Source organism: Penicillium concentricum (genome assembly GCF_028827145.1).
Source record: "Penicillium concentricum strain IBT 3081 chromosome Unknown utg000006l_segment0_segment0, whole genome shotgun sequence".
Lineage (NCBI taxonomy): Eukaryota > Fungi > Ascomycota > Eurotiomycetes > Eurotiales > Aspergillaceae > Penicillium > Penicillium concentricum.
In genome coordinates this window covers 1,191,713-1,206,673 of record NW_026622759.1, presented here as the reverse complement: position 1 = coordinate 1,206,673, position 14,961 = coordinate 1,191,713, and the positions used below count along the sequence as shown (strand labels likewise).

The window sequence follows — 14,961 nt, the reverse complement described above, 5'->3', positions numbered from 1 at the left end:
CTGGTCCACCCTTTTCTCTCACCAAAACTTCTTTTTAAGTGTAACATTTTGTACAATATTCAGACAGCTTTTCTATCGTATTCTAAATTTTTTTTTTTCGCATTTGCATAAGCCAATCCCCTACTCTTGGAGTGTCGCACACCCCGGTACCTCATGTTTGAACTTTCAAGAGCATTTCTCTATCATAAATAGTCATGTCCTCAGCCGACCGACATAATATCTCACATCTGGCCCCGGAAACTGCAACGACCTCAACACACCCGAAACAAACATTGGACTCGGAGACATCCTCGAATCTAGTCTCAGACTCCCCTTCCCACTATTCGTCCTTCTCCAGCTCCGATAGCGATGAACCACTTCCACATGCAATCGAGGTTACCGACGAAGATGACGCTGGTGACATGGTGGGGGTTAGCATCGGGCGCGAGCAGAGCCGCATGAAGGCCCGAGCAACCCCCCTAGAAGAGAAGAATCGGGTGCTGGAACACCAGGGGACATATTTCAGGACAATACCGGATACTATAGGCGAGGATGGTCTATTTGCATCGGAGATCACGACCGAGCCAGAGTCAGTGGAGCCCGAAGTCGAAAAAGCCCCAATACCACCACCGCCACCAGCACCAGCACCAGCACCAGCACCAGCACCAGCGCCGCGCGAACGAAGGTCCGGACATAAGCCCCGAGTGTCATACCCCTCCCACTATAAACAACCCGAACCAGGTCGCCTTGCCCATGGCCCTCGCAGCGATCTTTTTGCCTCGGGTATTGAAAAGACCGGGTCGAAAGATACAGCCGTGAGCCAGCGGTCTGGCTTTGTTGGGGCCTTATTGAAGAATACATTACCTCGCCGACAACGCAGCTGGTCCGGTGAGCTCAAGAAATTCCTACCTGACCTGACCTCGTTGAAGAAACGGCCCTCTATCTCGTTCCGCGCCCCCAATGGCCAAAACCGAATCCGCAGTCAGACGGTAGCACCCGCAGTCAAGAAGAACTTGGGAGTACCGAAAAGAACTTCATCGCTGGGCGGGCGCCCGCTGCCCTCACCTCTTAACCCAAGTGGCTCTAGCATTGACGATGACGGAGAAGCTGCTGAGCCGATACCTGAGCTGCGCTCACCAGATGGAACCTCGGCCGCGAAACATTCCTTCGCGCGGAGGCCTAGTTCAGTGATGCCCGGTCGACCCCCGAGTTTACGGAGGTCCTCGTCGGATCAATCGCTGTATCTGCGTGCGTCGTCTACAGCTTCATCCCTAGAGCAGCGACCATTATACGAGAACGTACACACTCAGGTAAACAGCCGGTTCAAGGCAATCAAGGATAGTCTGCAAGACTCGAGTAGCAGGCTGCTCAGTATGCCGAATCTCCATCTGCAGGATATCCGCACTGATTGGGGCTCTCGTCAATTCCTGCCAGATCTTGGAAACGGTCCAAATAACAGCAACGGTATCAGTGCTGCTAAAAAGGAACAACCACCGCGGGCTGCAACCCCGCCGCTAACTCCGCGGACCAATCCAAACCCAACACATCCAATCTTGGAAGAAGCAATGGCAGAGCTCACGGGAGATGTCGTGATTCTAGGAGGCTACCGAGGATCAATCCTGCGGTCAGCCAAGCCACCCCACCGTCAACTTTGGGTGCCGATGAAGGTTGGTCTGAATCTGCGGAAAGTGGACTTGGAGGTCGGTCTGAACCCAGAGGACGAAGAACGCATGGAAGAGACCATCATTCCATCTGGGGTTCTCTCCCACGTTGGCCCAGTGGACGTCTGTCGACGATTGATGAAGCGCCTGCGCAAGAGCGAAAATGCCCAGCGTGGCGAAATGCGTGTCCACGACTATGGATACGACTGGCGTCTAAGTCCCGAGCTGCTTTCGCGCAGGCTCATCGCCTTCCTAGAAAGCCTGCCATGCAACCAGGAGCCCGCACCAGGAGAGACCCGACGCGGCGCTACAGTCATCGCACATAGCCTGGGCGGTCTCATAACCCGACACGCCGTCAACGAACGACCAGACCTCTTCGCTGGAGTCGTGTACGCAGGCGTACCACAGCACTGCGTGAACATCCTCGGACCACTCCGCAGCGGCGATGACGTCCTCCTCAGCTCGCGCGTTCTAACAGCACAAGTAAACTTCACCTTCCGCACGAGCTTTGCCCTCCTCCCAGAAGACGGTCACTGCTTCATCGACAAGCAAAGCAAAAAAGAATTCCGCATCGACTTCTTCGACGCCAAAATTTGGGAGGAGCATCGTCTTTCCCCTTGCATGGGACCCGCTCTCCCCGTCCCCCCAACAACCACAAACAACACAATCCTCGGCTTCAAAGATATCCCCCTCCTTGGCAAGCGCTTCTCAATGGGTCCACGGGATGACTCTGACGAATTCCTCAACCAAGACTTGCACCACCTCCCGGAAGGCGGACATAATTTCTCTGCATTAGACAGAGACATCCACGCCCGCAATGCAAACACACCACACAACCCAGCCTCGTACGCCGCATATGCAGCCGAGAAAGCCCAAAACCCAGCCGACGGTTTAGTCGGACCAGGCGCACACCCACGCAGCAGCGCCACAACCTCTAAAATAGCCACAACGAGCACAATCCCGCTCCCCGCAGCGAGGGAGTACCTACAGCGCACGCTGGCAGACACCAAGCGGTTCAAAGAGAACCTGTGGTTCCGACCTTCGCACCATTCCGAGAACAGATATCCGCCTGCGGCGGTGCTGTACGGGAAGACATTGCCTACTGTATACGGGGCGCGTGTTGTATCGCGTGAGAGTATTAAGCAGATTGATGCGTATGATGATCTTGCGTTCGCGGCTGGGGATGGAGTTTGTCTTGCTTCGGCTGCTATGTTGCCTCCTGGGTATAGGATTATCAAGGATGGGTTGGTGAAGAGTGACCGCGGACATGTTGGGTTGCTTGGGGATCTTGAGGGGGTTGGGCAGTGTCTTCGGGCTATTCAGAGGGGAAGGAAGGAGGGTGTTGGATTGGGGGAGAAGGAATTATAAGGATTTGGGGGATTTTTTTTTTGGTTTTGATGATCTTTTGATGATACCATTGGGCCATACGTTTTGATGATTTGGGTAGGGTCTTTTTGGGTACATATTTCGATGTGTATCGTACTGCATGTATATTTTTGTTTCTATAGGGGAGGATTGAAGCTATTCATCTAGAAATAGAAAGATAGAGAAGGTTCGAGCAGAGCTCAATATACGAACATGAATAGATTTCCTTGCACACACGCTATGTAATCCTATCCCATTCTATGTGCTTTTGTCTCCAAACCCCATAGAGAGATAGTATATCAAGACCAAACCGAAGAAAAGGAAACAGTATCCCGGAACAATCCATCACGGTATATAAGTAAAAAGAAAAGAAGAAGGATGCTATAAAAACCCAAAAAGAAAACAAACTATCATCAAGTCTTTAATCCGTGCGCGAGTTGGCAATGTTCATAACCAAGATATCACTTGCGCCGACCTTAATCAGCTCATCCATTACCGTGGCAATGCGCTTCTTCTCCACCATAGAGCTGACAGCAACCCATCCCTCCTCTTCGAGAGCAGTGATGGTAGGCGCGCGCTTGCCGGGGGTGATCTTGGATGCGACGGACAGCTGCTCACGCGGGATGTTGTATTGGCACAGGACGAACTTCTGGGCGGTGATGACACCGCGCAGACGGGAGGTGAGGAGGGTGAGGATGTCGCTGTTGGAGGTACGGGACTTGACCAGCACGGCTGTGCTGGAGACAACGGTGTCGATGGCCTTGAGGCCAGCGGCCTTCATAGTCTCACCGGATTCTGAATGGGAGATTGAGTGTTAGCGACGGGTTCGGTTCCAGTTCCACGCAGTATTTCAGTGGACTAGAGAATATGTAACATACCAACAAGATCAACGATACCATCCGCGACACCGAGAGCGCAAGCAGCCTCAACACTACCGCCGACATACTTGATCTTTGTGGCGAGCTTCTGGCCAGCCTCGACGCCCTCAAGGTTACGGAAGAAAGCCTCGGTGAGGGCAGTGAAGCTGGTCACGACGTTGCGGCCAACAAGATCCTTAGCCTCCTTAAGCTCGCCCTTCTCGGGGACCTGCACCTGCAGCTTGCAGGCGCCGAAGCCTAGGTCGAGGATCTCCTCGACGTTGGAGGTCTCGCCAGCGGGCAGGGTGGCATCGTGCTCGGCGACTTGGTCGCGGCCAGTGATACCCAGATCGACACGGCCTTCGCCGACGAAGGTCGGGATGTCGGCGGCGGGCAGGAAGATCAGCGCGATGGGCAGGTTCTTAACTAGCGCGATGTCGAGGCGGGTTTCACGGCGGAACTGGACATCACAGCCGGAGAGGAGGTCGAGGGTTGCTTGTTGCAGACGTCCTTCTGTATAGTGGGTTTGCGTCGTCAGTCTTGGGTTCTTTATCTTTGTTTCATGTTCATCGCTGCTCATAGACTATGAGTCATGATTTGGGGGAACTTGCTCTTGGGCACGGCGAAGAGAAGACGGCCTTCCAGGCTGTTTAGAATTAGTATTTTAGTAGGGATTCTAATGCGGGTTTGTAGTTGAGATTGACTCACTGGTTGACGAGATCCATGGCGATTGAGCGGCGCGGCGCGGGGCTTTCGCGGGTCTTTGGGGTGGGGGAATAAGCTGGTTGGGAATCGGTTGACAAAGAGGTTGAGTCAATTGTAATGCAGGGACCGTGAATATATCTTGGAGACAAGATAGAACGGCTAATATAGTCTAGTTGAGTCAGAGGGAGAGAGAGACCGGAGCTTCTTGCGGCAGAAATTGGAGGGGCAGATTACTCCGGTGAACTAGCGACGGGACCGGGGGACCAGGTACCGTGTTCGCTGAACAGTATGAGCCCACGTGATAGAATTTGTGGTATATGGCTATCTGTGAAGTATCTACATATACTTGGTACAGTATTCAATGAGATTTTCAAGTGATTTGATAGGATAATTGGCTGTGGAAGCCGTAGTTGTCTAATGGTGATGCCGAACGATATCGGAGTTCCAAGAAAATATGTTCTGCCTTAATATGCCTGACATATCAGGTGTCAATTTTATCCGCTGACTCATATTATGCCTGACGGCTCAGGTGTCAAGCTGGCCCTGAGCCCTCGCGTAATTTGCACGAACCCACACAGGCCAAATTCCACTTCAACACTCTCTTACTTTCAGTCCAACCAACTCCAACCCTCGAGCTCAACGCCCTCTCCTATCCTCCAAGATGGATTCCAGCAAGCAGCCCGTTAAGCTCGTCAAGGTGACCCGTGTCCTCGGTCGCACCGGTATGTGCTTTCCCAGCTTTTTGAAGCTCCAAAACCCACAATTCGATATTCGATATTCGCGGGGTGCACCCATTACGCCCCGGATCGCCCGAAACAACCGATGAAAAAAAGATACTTGGAGGAATAGCAATGGCTAATTTGTGGTCTATTCATTTAGGATCCCGTGGTGGTGTCACCCAGGTCCGCGTCGAGTTCATGGACGACACCTCGCGCTCCATCATCCGCAACGTCAAGGGCCCAGGTATGCGATATTGATTTCCCTGAATCCGGTCGTCTTTTGGGATCACAAGAGGAGGAAAGACACGGGTGTATCTATTCATTTCACAATGAAAAGAGACCCCATGTTGAAATATGGAATTTTCGAGGATCGACCCAAAAGACGACAAAACTTTGCCGAACCACATCGCTAACATCTACCGCACCAGTCCGCGTTGACGACATCCTCTGCTTGCTCGAGTCCGAGCGCGAGGCCCGCCGTCTCCGTTAAAATCCACCAAAACGAAATTTCGCTCGCGTCGTCTATTTTGTCTCTCTTCTTCTCTCGCATATCCCTTACGACCGATTTTTCATGATTACTCTTCGGCCAAAATCGAGTCCCCCGCTTTTCTTTCTTGCCGTACCTTCAACTTCCTATCTTCCTCAGCCCTAAACCGCCGCGCTGCCCAATCATCCCCGCCTGCCGACTCTCAAGGGGCCGTTTCTACGATTTCCGCTGTTTCGACTGGAGGTGATGGTTTGGGTGGATTGACTTTTTGGTTTTTATAACGCCGAAAGTCCCGGAAGGTCGATTATGGAGAAACGATCGTGAGAGAGAGGAGCAGAGAGCCGCAAAAAAGATAATAGAAGCCTTTTTTTTTATTGATACGAGAAAACGAAATCAAGTTCTTGCGCGAGGGCTGGTTTGTGGACTTGTGGCACGGTCTGGTCTGGTTTCGATCTTGGTGTTTTACTACATACACACGTCCATTTAGGCGTGCTTGCATGGGCTCAATGCGACAAACGAGGTTGTGATGTTGTTTCCTCTCTTTTCTTCCTCGTACCAGCTTTTCCCCCGTTACTGGTACTTAGAAAAGACAACGCCGATTCGAACCAGGCCCCGATCGACAAAAAGAACAATGGAATCCAAAAAAAGTTTGAAAACTTCCAGTTCAGCCTTGTCGAGGTCGAGGTTTTGAAAGCGTTCGTAGAGCATCTGGCCAGTGTAGTCTATGTGAGTTTCTAGATATCGGGGCTTGACTGTCGAAGGACATGTCTACATGTAGACAGTAAATGCGCCATGTCCCTTATAATGCATAGGAAAGTGCACAACTCTACACGTTTCATGCGTTTTTACCACCATCTCTATAGCTATAAAGCCGGGAAGGCAAAAGGCCACTAAAAAGGTAGCTAGGAAGGCATTCAAAAGATATATAAAAACCTATCGTAGTGTTGATCCTAAATCTAATGTCCAGAACAGCAATTAAATAAACGCCTTTGTCTTTTCAAGATTGATATTCAAGATGAATCAGATCATGCTAAACCCATGCATATGTATGTAATTGAACAACTGAAAATGCCCAATGCCCTAGAATGTAAAATCACAGCTGCTCCGCACTGGCCATAAGCCTATTAAGCAGACCATCACCAGCAGACTCTCCATCGAGACCACTCTTATCATCAATGACCCGACCAACCGCCCCCAAAAGCCCAGCCAACCGCTTCCGCCGGATAGACTCCTCCAACTCAGCACTCTTCTGACGAGCGACGTCAATAACAGCCGAAGGCAAGTTTGCCAGCCGCGCAACATTCAACCCATAACTACGATGCGCAACTCCTTCAGTAACTTCATACAGGAATGTAATCTCCTGATCCCCTTCCTTGTCCTTGCTACCCGTCTCCGTGAACCGCATATGCACATTGCGGAGAGCATTATCAGGGAAGGAATGTACCATCCGCGAGAGGTGCTGGTAATGCGTGATGAAAAGTGTGAGGGATTGGATTGACCGAACCATATAGTCAAGCACCGCCTGCGCGATAGCGACACCATCATGCGTCGATGTACCGCGGCCCAACTCGTCGAGGATAACCAAGGATCGAGGCGTTGCTTGTTTGAGGATATCTGCTGTTTCGGAGAGTTCGACCATGAAGGTTGATTCGCCGGCGAGCATGTTATCGAAGGCGCCCATGCGTGTGAAGACCGCGTCCAGGAGACCCAGTCGGGCGGAAGCTGCTGGGACGTAGGAACCGATCTGGGCCATGATTGCGATTAGTGCGACCTGTCGCACGTAGCTGGATTTACCGCCCATGTTTGGGCCGGTGACGAGGAGGGCACGCGTGCCGTCGTGTTCGAGGTTTGTGTCGTTCGGTACGTATGTGTCTGTGAGGAGTTGCTCGACCATTGGGTGTCGGCCCTGCTCGATGTGGAGGCCTGCTTCTTCTGTGTATTCTGGCTTGACGTAGCCCGGTTGTTGGGCTATGTCTGCGAGAGATAATAGGCAGTCGAGTGTTGCGAGGGATTGGATGGAATCCCGCAAAGGCTGGTATTGCGCTGCGATATCAGCTAGGAGGGTTTTGTATGCTTGGTCGCAGGCTGCTGCTAGGGCTTCTTTGTGCTGGTCACGCTCGCGGATGAGCTGGATGACTTCTGGTGTGTGGAAGCGGGACACTCTTTTTGTGCCGCTGACTTTGACCCATGATGCTGGAACGCGCTTGAGTGCCGGGGAGTTGTTTTCGATCTCGATCAAGTACTCAATGCCGGAGACTGTTGAGTATTCGACTTTGCCTCTTCCAATTGTCGACGCCGCATCTTTGCGGTGTTCTAATAACCCATGTTCGGTGCTTCCGATTTGGAGTTTAAGGTCACCAATCTCTTCTGTTTCCTCCGCTTCGCGAAAGAAGGTATATTTGTCATTGGTTCGTGCAGCGTGCAAGTTGATCTTATCCAAAAATTTGACGACTGACGCTCGGATCGTGGGCAGAGAGGCGATAGCCTCGCTCACTAGCGATGATTGAAAGCCCGTCTGGGCAGGTGATTTGATATCTGAAAATTCCATTGCAATCATCTGCATAGCTTGCAGAACAATGAGAAGTTCGGGTCGCTCGCACTGGGCTTAATTTTAGTACAGGCGTGGTCACCATCGCAGAAGTATTGCCTACCTTTCCATAGTAAATGCGGATCAAACTCTTCTCAAGATCACTCTTGACCTTTCGTAGCAACCCTCGCACTCTCTCCACAGGAACCGCTCGCGCAGGATCAATAATCTCCTCCACGGCGTTCGTCCGCTCCTCGAGGCGTGCTTTGTCCAGCAAAGGCCTTCCAACCCATTGCCGTAACATGCGTTGTCCGAATCGCGTTTGCGTCCGATCCAAGGTCCAGAATAAACTCCCCTTTGTCGAGAGATCTGTCTGGTTTTGGTATATTTCTAGACTGACCAGCGTGTTTCCGTTCAGAAGCATATGTGAACGAGCTGAGAAGGGCTGGAAATATTTTGTGAGGTCAAACACATGTTCCAGCCCATACTCGGTCATATGTTCGATCATAGCAGACAGACAGATAGTCACCTGCTCCGGGAGGCCAAGAACGTTTTGGAGCAACTTCGCAGCTTGGGTATCCTCCTCAAGACTTGTAGCCTTCATCTTTCCTGCATAAAATCCTGACACATGGCTGTGTGCTTCAGCGGCGGAGGTTTTCTTTTTCTGAGCTCGTTCGAGGCGCACGGCGTCCCCAAAAACATTCATCTTGCTTCCAGATAAATGCTGTACAAGCTTTTCGCTAGCTCGGGACATTTCTCCGACAATCAAGATCTCACAGGGAGCAATATGCAATAGTCGTGTCTCGATCTCGCTCCGCATGAAGCCATCTTCGAAGTCATCGTAGATAACATCACCTGTAGCCGGCTGGACAGCGACAATCCCGACATGAACTCGCTCGTCATTCCCGGGGCCCTTGGCATTAGTCTCCGTCATACAGAGCATATACCCAGTGGCAGGAGAAGCGCCTCCCGCTGCTGGCGCAGGACCCTGCAGACCTTCAGCATCATCGATATAGGTTCCTTTTGTGTAGAGATTGGTTAACTTGCGAACAAATGGCGCATTTCGATTATCACCCGCAGCCTTGAGCGCAGCTGTTTCGATCTGTCGCACAACGCCAACCTTGTGGCCGGCTGTAACGAGCCGCTTCACATGTACGTGTAACCGGTGCACGGGGATGCTAGCCGAAGCGAACCGGCCAATGTGTGCCTCGGATGGATCTACATAGGTCCTGGTATTAATATGCTTTCGGTATTCTGTCACGCAGGAAATACTTACGTTCGTCGAATCTGAACTTTCCAGGGATACACACGATACCCAGCTCCTTGGCCGCAATGCGTGCATCCTCTCCGAAGAACCGGAACTTGTATCCCACTTCAATGACCAACACCGTGTTCATATTCTGACGCTTGATCTCAATGACCTGCTTCTCCATGGGCGTGAGCTTGCTCGCGGTCTTCTTCGCACCCCTGCCTTTGGTCGGGGGTGGTGGTGCAGGCTCGTCGTCTTCCTCAGCCTCTGCAGCTTCTGCCTCTGCGCTGGCTGCATCGCTCACAGCGGTTCTCCCAAGCCCAACCTGGCAATCTGACCCACCGAGCTTCCGGACGAATTGCTGGTGCAGTTTCTCCTTCTCTTTCTTCCGTTGTTCCCGCTCTGGGTCCTCCTCCTCTGTGGGGACTGGCGCAACAGTAGGGGAGCTCTGAAACTTGAAGATATCGGTGCGTTGGCTGCTGCTTGCCTGGGAGGTGTGCTCGAAGTCCACGCTTGTCGCAACTCGGATTGGCTCCTCCACTTTTGTACCCGTAGTTTTGGCTCGCTTTGATGCTGGTGCCACAATATCCTCGGCGTCATCGTCATCATCTGCTGGGGTGGTATCGTCTTGCTTCGGCTCGATTTGGGCAGCTGGCGACGCTTGTCTTTTCTTGGGTGTCTTGGCCGGGGTCGGTTCGGAGTCTTTGGGCGTGGCCGAGGAAGCGGGTTTCTGGGTGAAGAAGCTGGAGATGCTTGCTTGCTTTCGTTTCATCGATGAAGAGGGTGCGGAGGATTGCGAAGAATGAGGTGCCATCTTGACGAGCAAGTATGCGGAGTGGCAGTGCGTTTGAACGTAGGGGTTCTTGGTTGTGATGATAAGAACGGGCTTCAAAGAAACTCAATACAGAGATATTTCATCTCAGCTTGGTCTTAGACGAGGAATGCTTCAAGTCGAGTCCCATGTGAGTTCTCCGCATTTTACTTGGAGCTCGACGCGTACAGAACGCGCTGGGGCGTTAATTGGTTGCTGACTCAGCACTTTCGTCCGGGAGGACTAGAGGCAACCTGATCATGCTTCATCCAGGTTGTCACATATCAGACGCAAAAATACTAAGATTATACCCAATAATAACTTGAAGCATCAACTTGAGCCTCGGGTCTCATTGTGAAGATATCCAACCTTGGACGGGGTCCGTGCCCGTCATCTGGACCGAGTAGCCCTAGTTTAATGGTTATTTTCCATTCTATCGAGAACAATTTGAGGCAAGCTTGTGTATAAGCCCGTATAAAAGGAATGGGAGTCAATATGATTGGAGCTTGCACGGCTGAAGGTGTATTGTTATGTTGAGGGTAGACATCTACGACTCCGAGAGAGAGAGAGAGAGAGAGAGAGAGAAAGAGAGAGAGAGAGAATGATAGCTTCGTCATGATTGAGAGAACTGACTGCCATAAACCCCTTTGTCTATCTTCACAAAGACAAAGAAACAAAGACCACAAACTTCCTGAGCTCAGCAAACAACAACCCATCCCTCTGCGCCGAGCCCTTGCAACAGTTATTAAGTGATCTATTCAGACCTGGAGACAACCTTCCAAGGCTAGAAGAGACACAAAGCACAGCCATAAAGGGACTGAAGAAGGAACCTTTAGAAAAAGAAAAATACCCTCAGAGTTCTCTTCATAGGGAAACAGAGAGCTATCTCTGTGGAAAGGTTCCAAATATTGGCTCAAAGAGCACGTCAGGGAGTTGGGGGGGAGAAGATTGGGGGATGGGGGAGGGCCGAGGGGGAGCCCCTAGATGTCTTCATCTAGTGCCCTTAGAGGTGTGATGTTCTTCACTGGACAGCAGGAACCATGAAAGGGGCAGACAACTGGAACCTGGAGCGGGTGAGATCTTCTTTGAGGAAGGAAAAGAAAGAAAGGAAGGAAAGTGGGAGGAGATAGGTATTTATATTTTCGCAGTGGCTGAAGGCGATGGGGGAACTAGGGTGGGTGACGGGTTTTGCCTAAAAGGGAAGGCACCTAGAGATCTAGTGAGGCAGATTCAGGCAGCGGTTTCTCTTTGTATTGGACATTCAACTAAAGGATATTTCAATCACTGCAGATTGTATAATGCCGAACGAATGTTAGACCATTCATTTTATTCATCTTGGAGGGCATATATACTAATATTCACTCCAGTATGCGTAACCCCCTTCCCATGTAGTCAGACCATGAACAGCTCATCCATGCAGATACGCCCTTATGTAATATGGGACTGTATTCATTCCCACGTTCCAAGTAGGGAATCCGATAACGTCCCTAGAACCTAGATCTTCAAAATACTCGACAATATTACGCTCGAGTACATGATGCATGAGAGACGGGTCACAGATGATGTCAATCGAGGGCCAAATCTCGAAAGTAGGGTTCAAGAATCTTAACACAGACTCAATCTTTCCAAGCAGGTTGGGTTGTAGAATCAATGCTTGACTGCTGATCAATCTCCTGAGTACGAAAGTTCTGTGGGTGATATCATGACAGGATATGCACGATTAAAGGTGTGCCTTGTCTGGCGCCTTATAATTATTCTGGTTTCAGGGGCCGAGAAAATAGTGATTTTGTTCTCCCTACAAAAGCGGGAAGTGGCGAGTGTTCTTCATAGATGCGAGTTTATATGGTTGGTGCTTGCACGACATCGCGAGGTCTTCGATGTTTCCAATGCCTAGGATGAAATCAGTAAGCCTGGAAAGGGTTGATTGTACGGGGTTCCAAAAAAGGACAAGACGTATAGACAGCCTAGAAGCTGTATAATACAAGAGGACCTACAAAAAGAATATCCTCTCTACATGATGGCACGGAAAATTTTGTAATGCACATTCTTCATATGGATACTGGCTAAGCATGACATTGTACAGCATATTCAACAGCCCACCGAGGACGAGAAATACAAATGGACACCCCATGGAGAATTACAATTGGTAGAAGATAGCAATCAACCTGGGTGTGAACAAGTTACGGTCGTCGGGCAAGGGCAAGGGCAAGGAACATGTGTAGGGGGAACATGGGTAGGGGCAAGGGGAAGTGCAAAGGCAAGTCATGGTAAAACTACCACATCACTGTCTGCGTTTTCTGTTCTTCTGGATATCCATAGCATCTTCGGTCATTTCGGGAAACATCGCATATCATCGGTCGTGTCAGCAGGGTTGGCCAACCTAGACAGCTGGTGAGTCCGGGGTTTGGTCAACAGAGTCGTGGGAATTAGCTCGCATCGGTAGTCAGGTAGCATGATTCAAGCATCTGGTCCTCATCCGAGATGGTCTCTTCGGAGGGAGCTGTCTGCTCCATGGAAAGCCAGCCATTCTGGGTTGCATCATGCTCCTCTTCGTATTGGGTGTCGTAGAAAGGGTATTTGGAAGGAGCTTGGAGAGGGTTGAATCGATACCCAGCCTTGTCAAAGTTGTCGTATGAATCGCCAACATCACAAATGTATGCAGGGGCGAGTCCAAGTGTATCAGGGTCAGCGCGTTTGGCGAATGGAGAGTGCCAATCATGGGGGCCAATTCGGCCTTGAGGGTCCAGAATAGGCTCGATGTTTTCCTTGTCAACGAATGTTTGCCCAATTCTCGAGGCATGAATACCGGTGTTGGTCTTTCCGTTCAAAACAAGGCGAGTGGGGGTCAATGTGTCAAACTGCGTTCTGAATCCCGGTTCCTGGTAAGATGGTTTGCTCTCCTCTTCCTGTTCATCAACGAAAACGTTGAATTCGCCCCTAGGTCGTTTGCCAAAGGCATTGACAGTCATACCAAACTCTTCATCTTCGCCAACATAAGAGTGAGTACGGTCTGCCGCATGGTGCGAGCGGCGGGGAGAATCTTGCTCTTCTTTGACTGGTTCTTCTTCAATGTTCTTGCGGTCTTGGTCGATTTTCTGTCGCTTTCTGTCCACAGCACGGGGCACGTTGGGGTCCGCTTTGGTCAAACGGGTGGTCCTGGATCGAGCGAGGCCTCGCCTGGGAATTGGAGTCTCTCCTTTCAATGGGCTGTACTCCTCCACATTGCCCGTGATCACACGCTCCTTCAACAGAGTTCCGTTTGGGGAGAAGACTATTTCGTTTGGCTCCACGAGCGAAGAAGTAAGTTGCATCATCTTCAACACAGCACTGTCCTTCTTCTGGTTGCGCCGACGACGCATCTGCGCCGTGGCAGAATCAAAAATATTCATGCCTGGCCAGTGTACTCCCTTGAGTCTTGTCTCTTCATCATGAGTCTTGTCCATCTCAGCGTCACCAGATGCTTGAGGCTGATCACCAGGGTCGATAAAAGGATCAGGCGTATCTCTGCGGGAAATCCAGGTTCTTTCCAATGGTTTCGGTCTACGTTGGCGCTGCATCGGTGTCATAGGCAATGCCAATGATCGGTTTTCATCGCCAAGTCCAGAAGCATGCACCGGCTGCAACACATTTGGCTTTGTACCATTCAAGAATCGCATCGAGCGAAGGGTTGGGCCCGTGCGAGATGTCTCATTGTTGTTGGCAATGGACAAGCGGCTTGGCGTAATTGGTGTGTGGATTGTATCCGCATGTTGCTTTTGGTTATCATGATCAGCCAAGCGAGGATCGAGGCAATCAGGGCCTGAGGTGGTTATGGTTGCAGGAGTGCTGGAGCCCTCAGGCTCGACATTGGGTGCTTGGCTCCTTGTGTGTTTGGCGGTATCGGAGGTCAATGCTTCGTCCGACTTTCTTTTCTTCCGAATTTCTTTGTTGGTCATGCGAGCAGCTAGCTGCTTGGCGTAGCCATTGGCGTCAAACCAGTCGTCGTACTGCTTGAGAAGCTCGACGGCGTTATGATCATCGACGCGAAGCTTGAGTTTGAAGTGGTTGGCCAGATGAGCCTTGGAGGCAGCATGGGTCAACAGGTGGGAAACATCGCTGAATTGGGGCTGCCCAGGACAGATGCTGCACAGAAGGACGGTGCCCTCCATGATCACTGATCGAAGCAGTGAAGGAAGCGGCCACTAAACAATAGAATGAGATGCAAATGGAAAGGGCAAAACAACCAAACTGTCGAAGCCAAGAAGGTGTGGGTAGTGAAAGAGCGATGGAAGAAGAGAAGCCGTCCAAGTTGGTAAACACGTCGAAAAGGTGGACGATGGAGACCGAATTCCTTATCAATTGGCTATTGACGTTCAGGGAAAGAGCGTCCAGTCTGGTCACGAGAAGATCCAAAGGGTAGGCCAGTCACGGGACGTCAAGGCAAACTTTCATTCATTCTTATTTACACACAATATGTGCCACGATGTCTTAACAGCTCTTTGGCCATTGTAGGGGGATATGAAGCGGAATAAGTCAAAGTGGTCAATTATTCTCCTCCTGCATTGTATCCCATGGTCCATAGAGTAACGAACATTCATAGGTCATTAGAATGCAGGAGGTTT

General features: G+C 50.8%; 5 protein-coding genes across 5 annotated transcripts; 2 read left to right on the top strand and 3 right to left on the bottom strand.

The window, feature by feature from the left end:
- Positions 1 to 194: 194 nt before the first annotated feature.
- On the top strand, positions 195 to 3,008 carry N7517_010637 (uncharacterized protein; the record flags this gene model as incomplete). The annotated part of the gene is made up of 1 exon (XM_056728360.1): positions 195 to 3,008. One exon carries the CDS (start codon positions 195 to 197, stop codon positions 3,006 to 3,008), a length of 2,814 nt encoding a protein of 937 aa, XP_056574175.1.
- A 418-nt stretch (positions 3,009 to 3,426) lies between these two features.
- Positions 3,427 to 4,587, bottom strand: N7517_010636 (ATP phosphoribosyltransferase; the record flags this gene model as incomplete). The annotated part of the gene is made up of 4 exons (XM_056728359.1): positions 3,427 to 3,800; positions 3,884 to 4,375; positions 4,447 to 4,508; positions 4,571 to 4,587. 4 exons carry the CDS (start codon positions 4,585 to 4,587, stop codon positions 3,427 to 3,429), a joined length of 945 nt encoding a protein of 314 aa, XP_056574174.1.
- Positions 4,588 to 5,228: 641 nt separating this feature from the next.
- On the top strand, positions 5,229 to 5,776 carry N7517_010635 (40S ribosomal protein eS28; the record flags this gene model as incomplete). The annotated part of the gene is made up of 3 exons (XM_056728358.1): positions 5,229 to 5,289; positions 5,447 to 5,530; positions 5,715 to 5,776. The coding sequence occupies 3 exons, from the start codon at positions 5,229 to 5,231 to the stop codon at positions 5,774 to 5,776; spliced, it is 207 nt and encodes a 68-aa protein (XP_056574173.1).
- Positions 5,777 to 6,866: 1,090 nt separating this feature from the next.
- msh3 (mismatch repair protein MSH3) lies at positions 6,867 to 10,363 on the bottom strand (the record flags this gene model as incomplete). Its single annotated transcript, XM_056728357.1, has 3 exons — positions 6,867 to 8,372; positions 8,425 to 9,518; positions 9,577 to 10,363. 3 exons carry the CDS (start codon positions 10,361 to 10,363, stop codon positions 6,867 to 6,869), a joined length of 3,387 nt encoding a protein of 1,128 aa, XP_056574172.1.
- A 2,423-nt stretch (positions 10,364 to 12,786) lies between these two features.
- On the bottom strand, positions 12,787 to 14,508 carry N7517_010633 (uncharacterized protein; the record flags this gene model as incomplete). The annotated part of the gene is made up of 1 exon (XM_056728356.1): positions 12,787 to 14,508. One exon carries the CDS (start codon positions 14,506 to 14,508, stop codon positions 12,787 to 12,789), a length of 1,722 nt encoding a protein of 573 aa, XP_056574171.1.
- Positions 14,509 to 14,961: the final 453 nt, after the last annotated feature.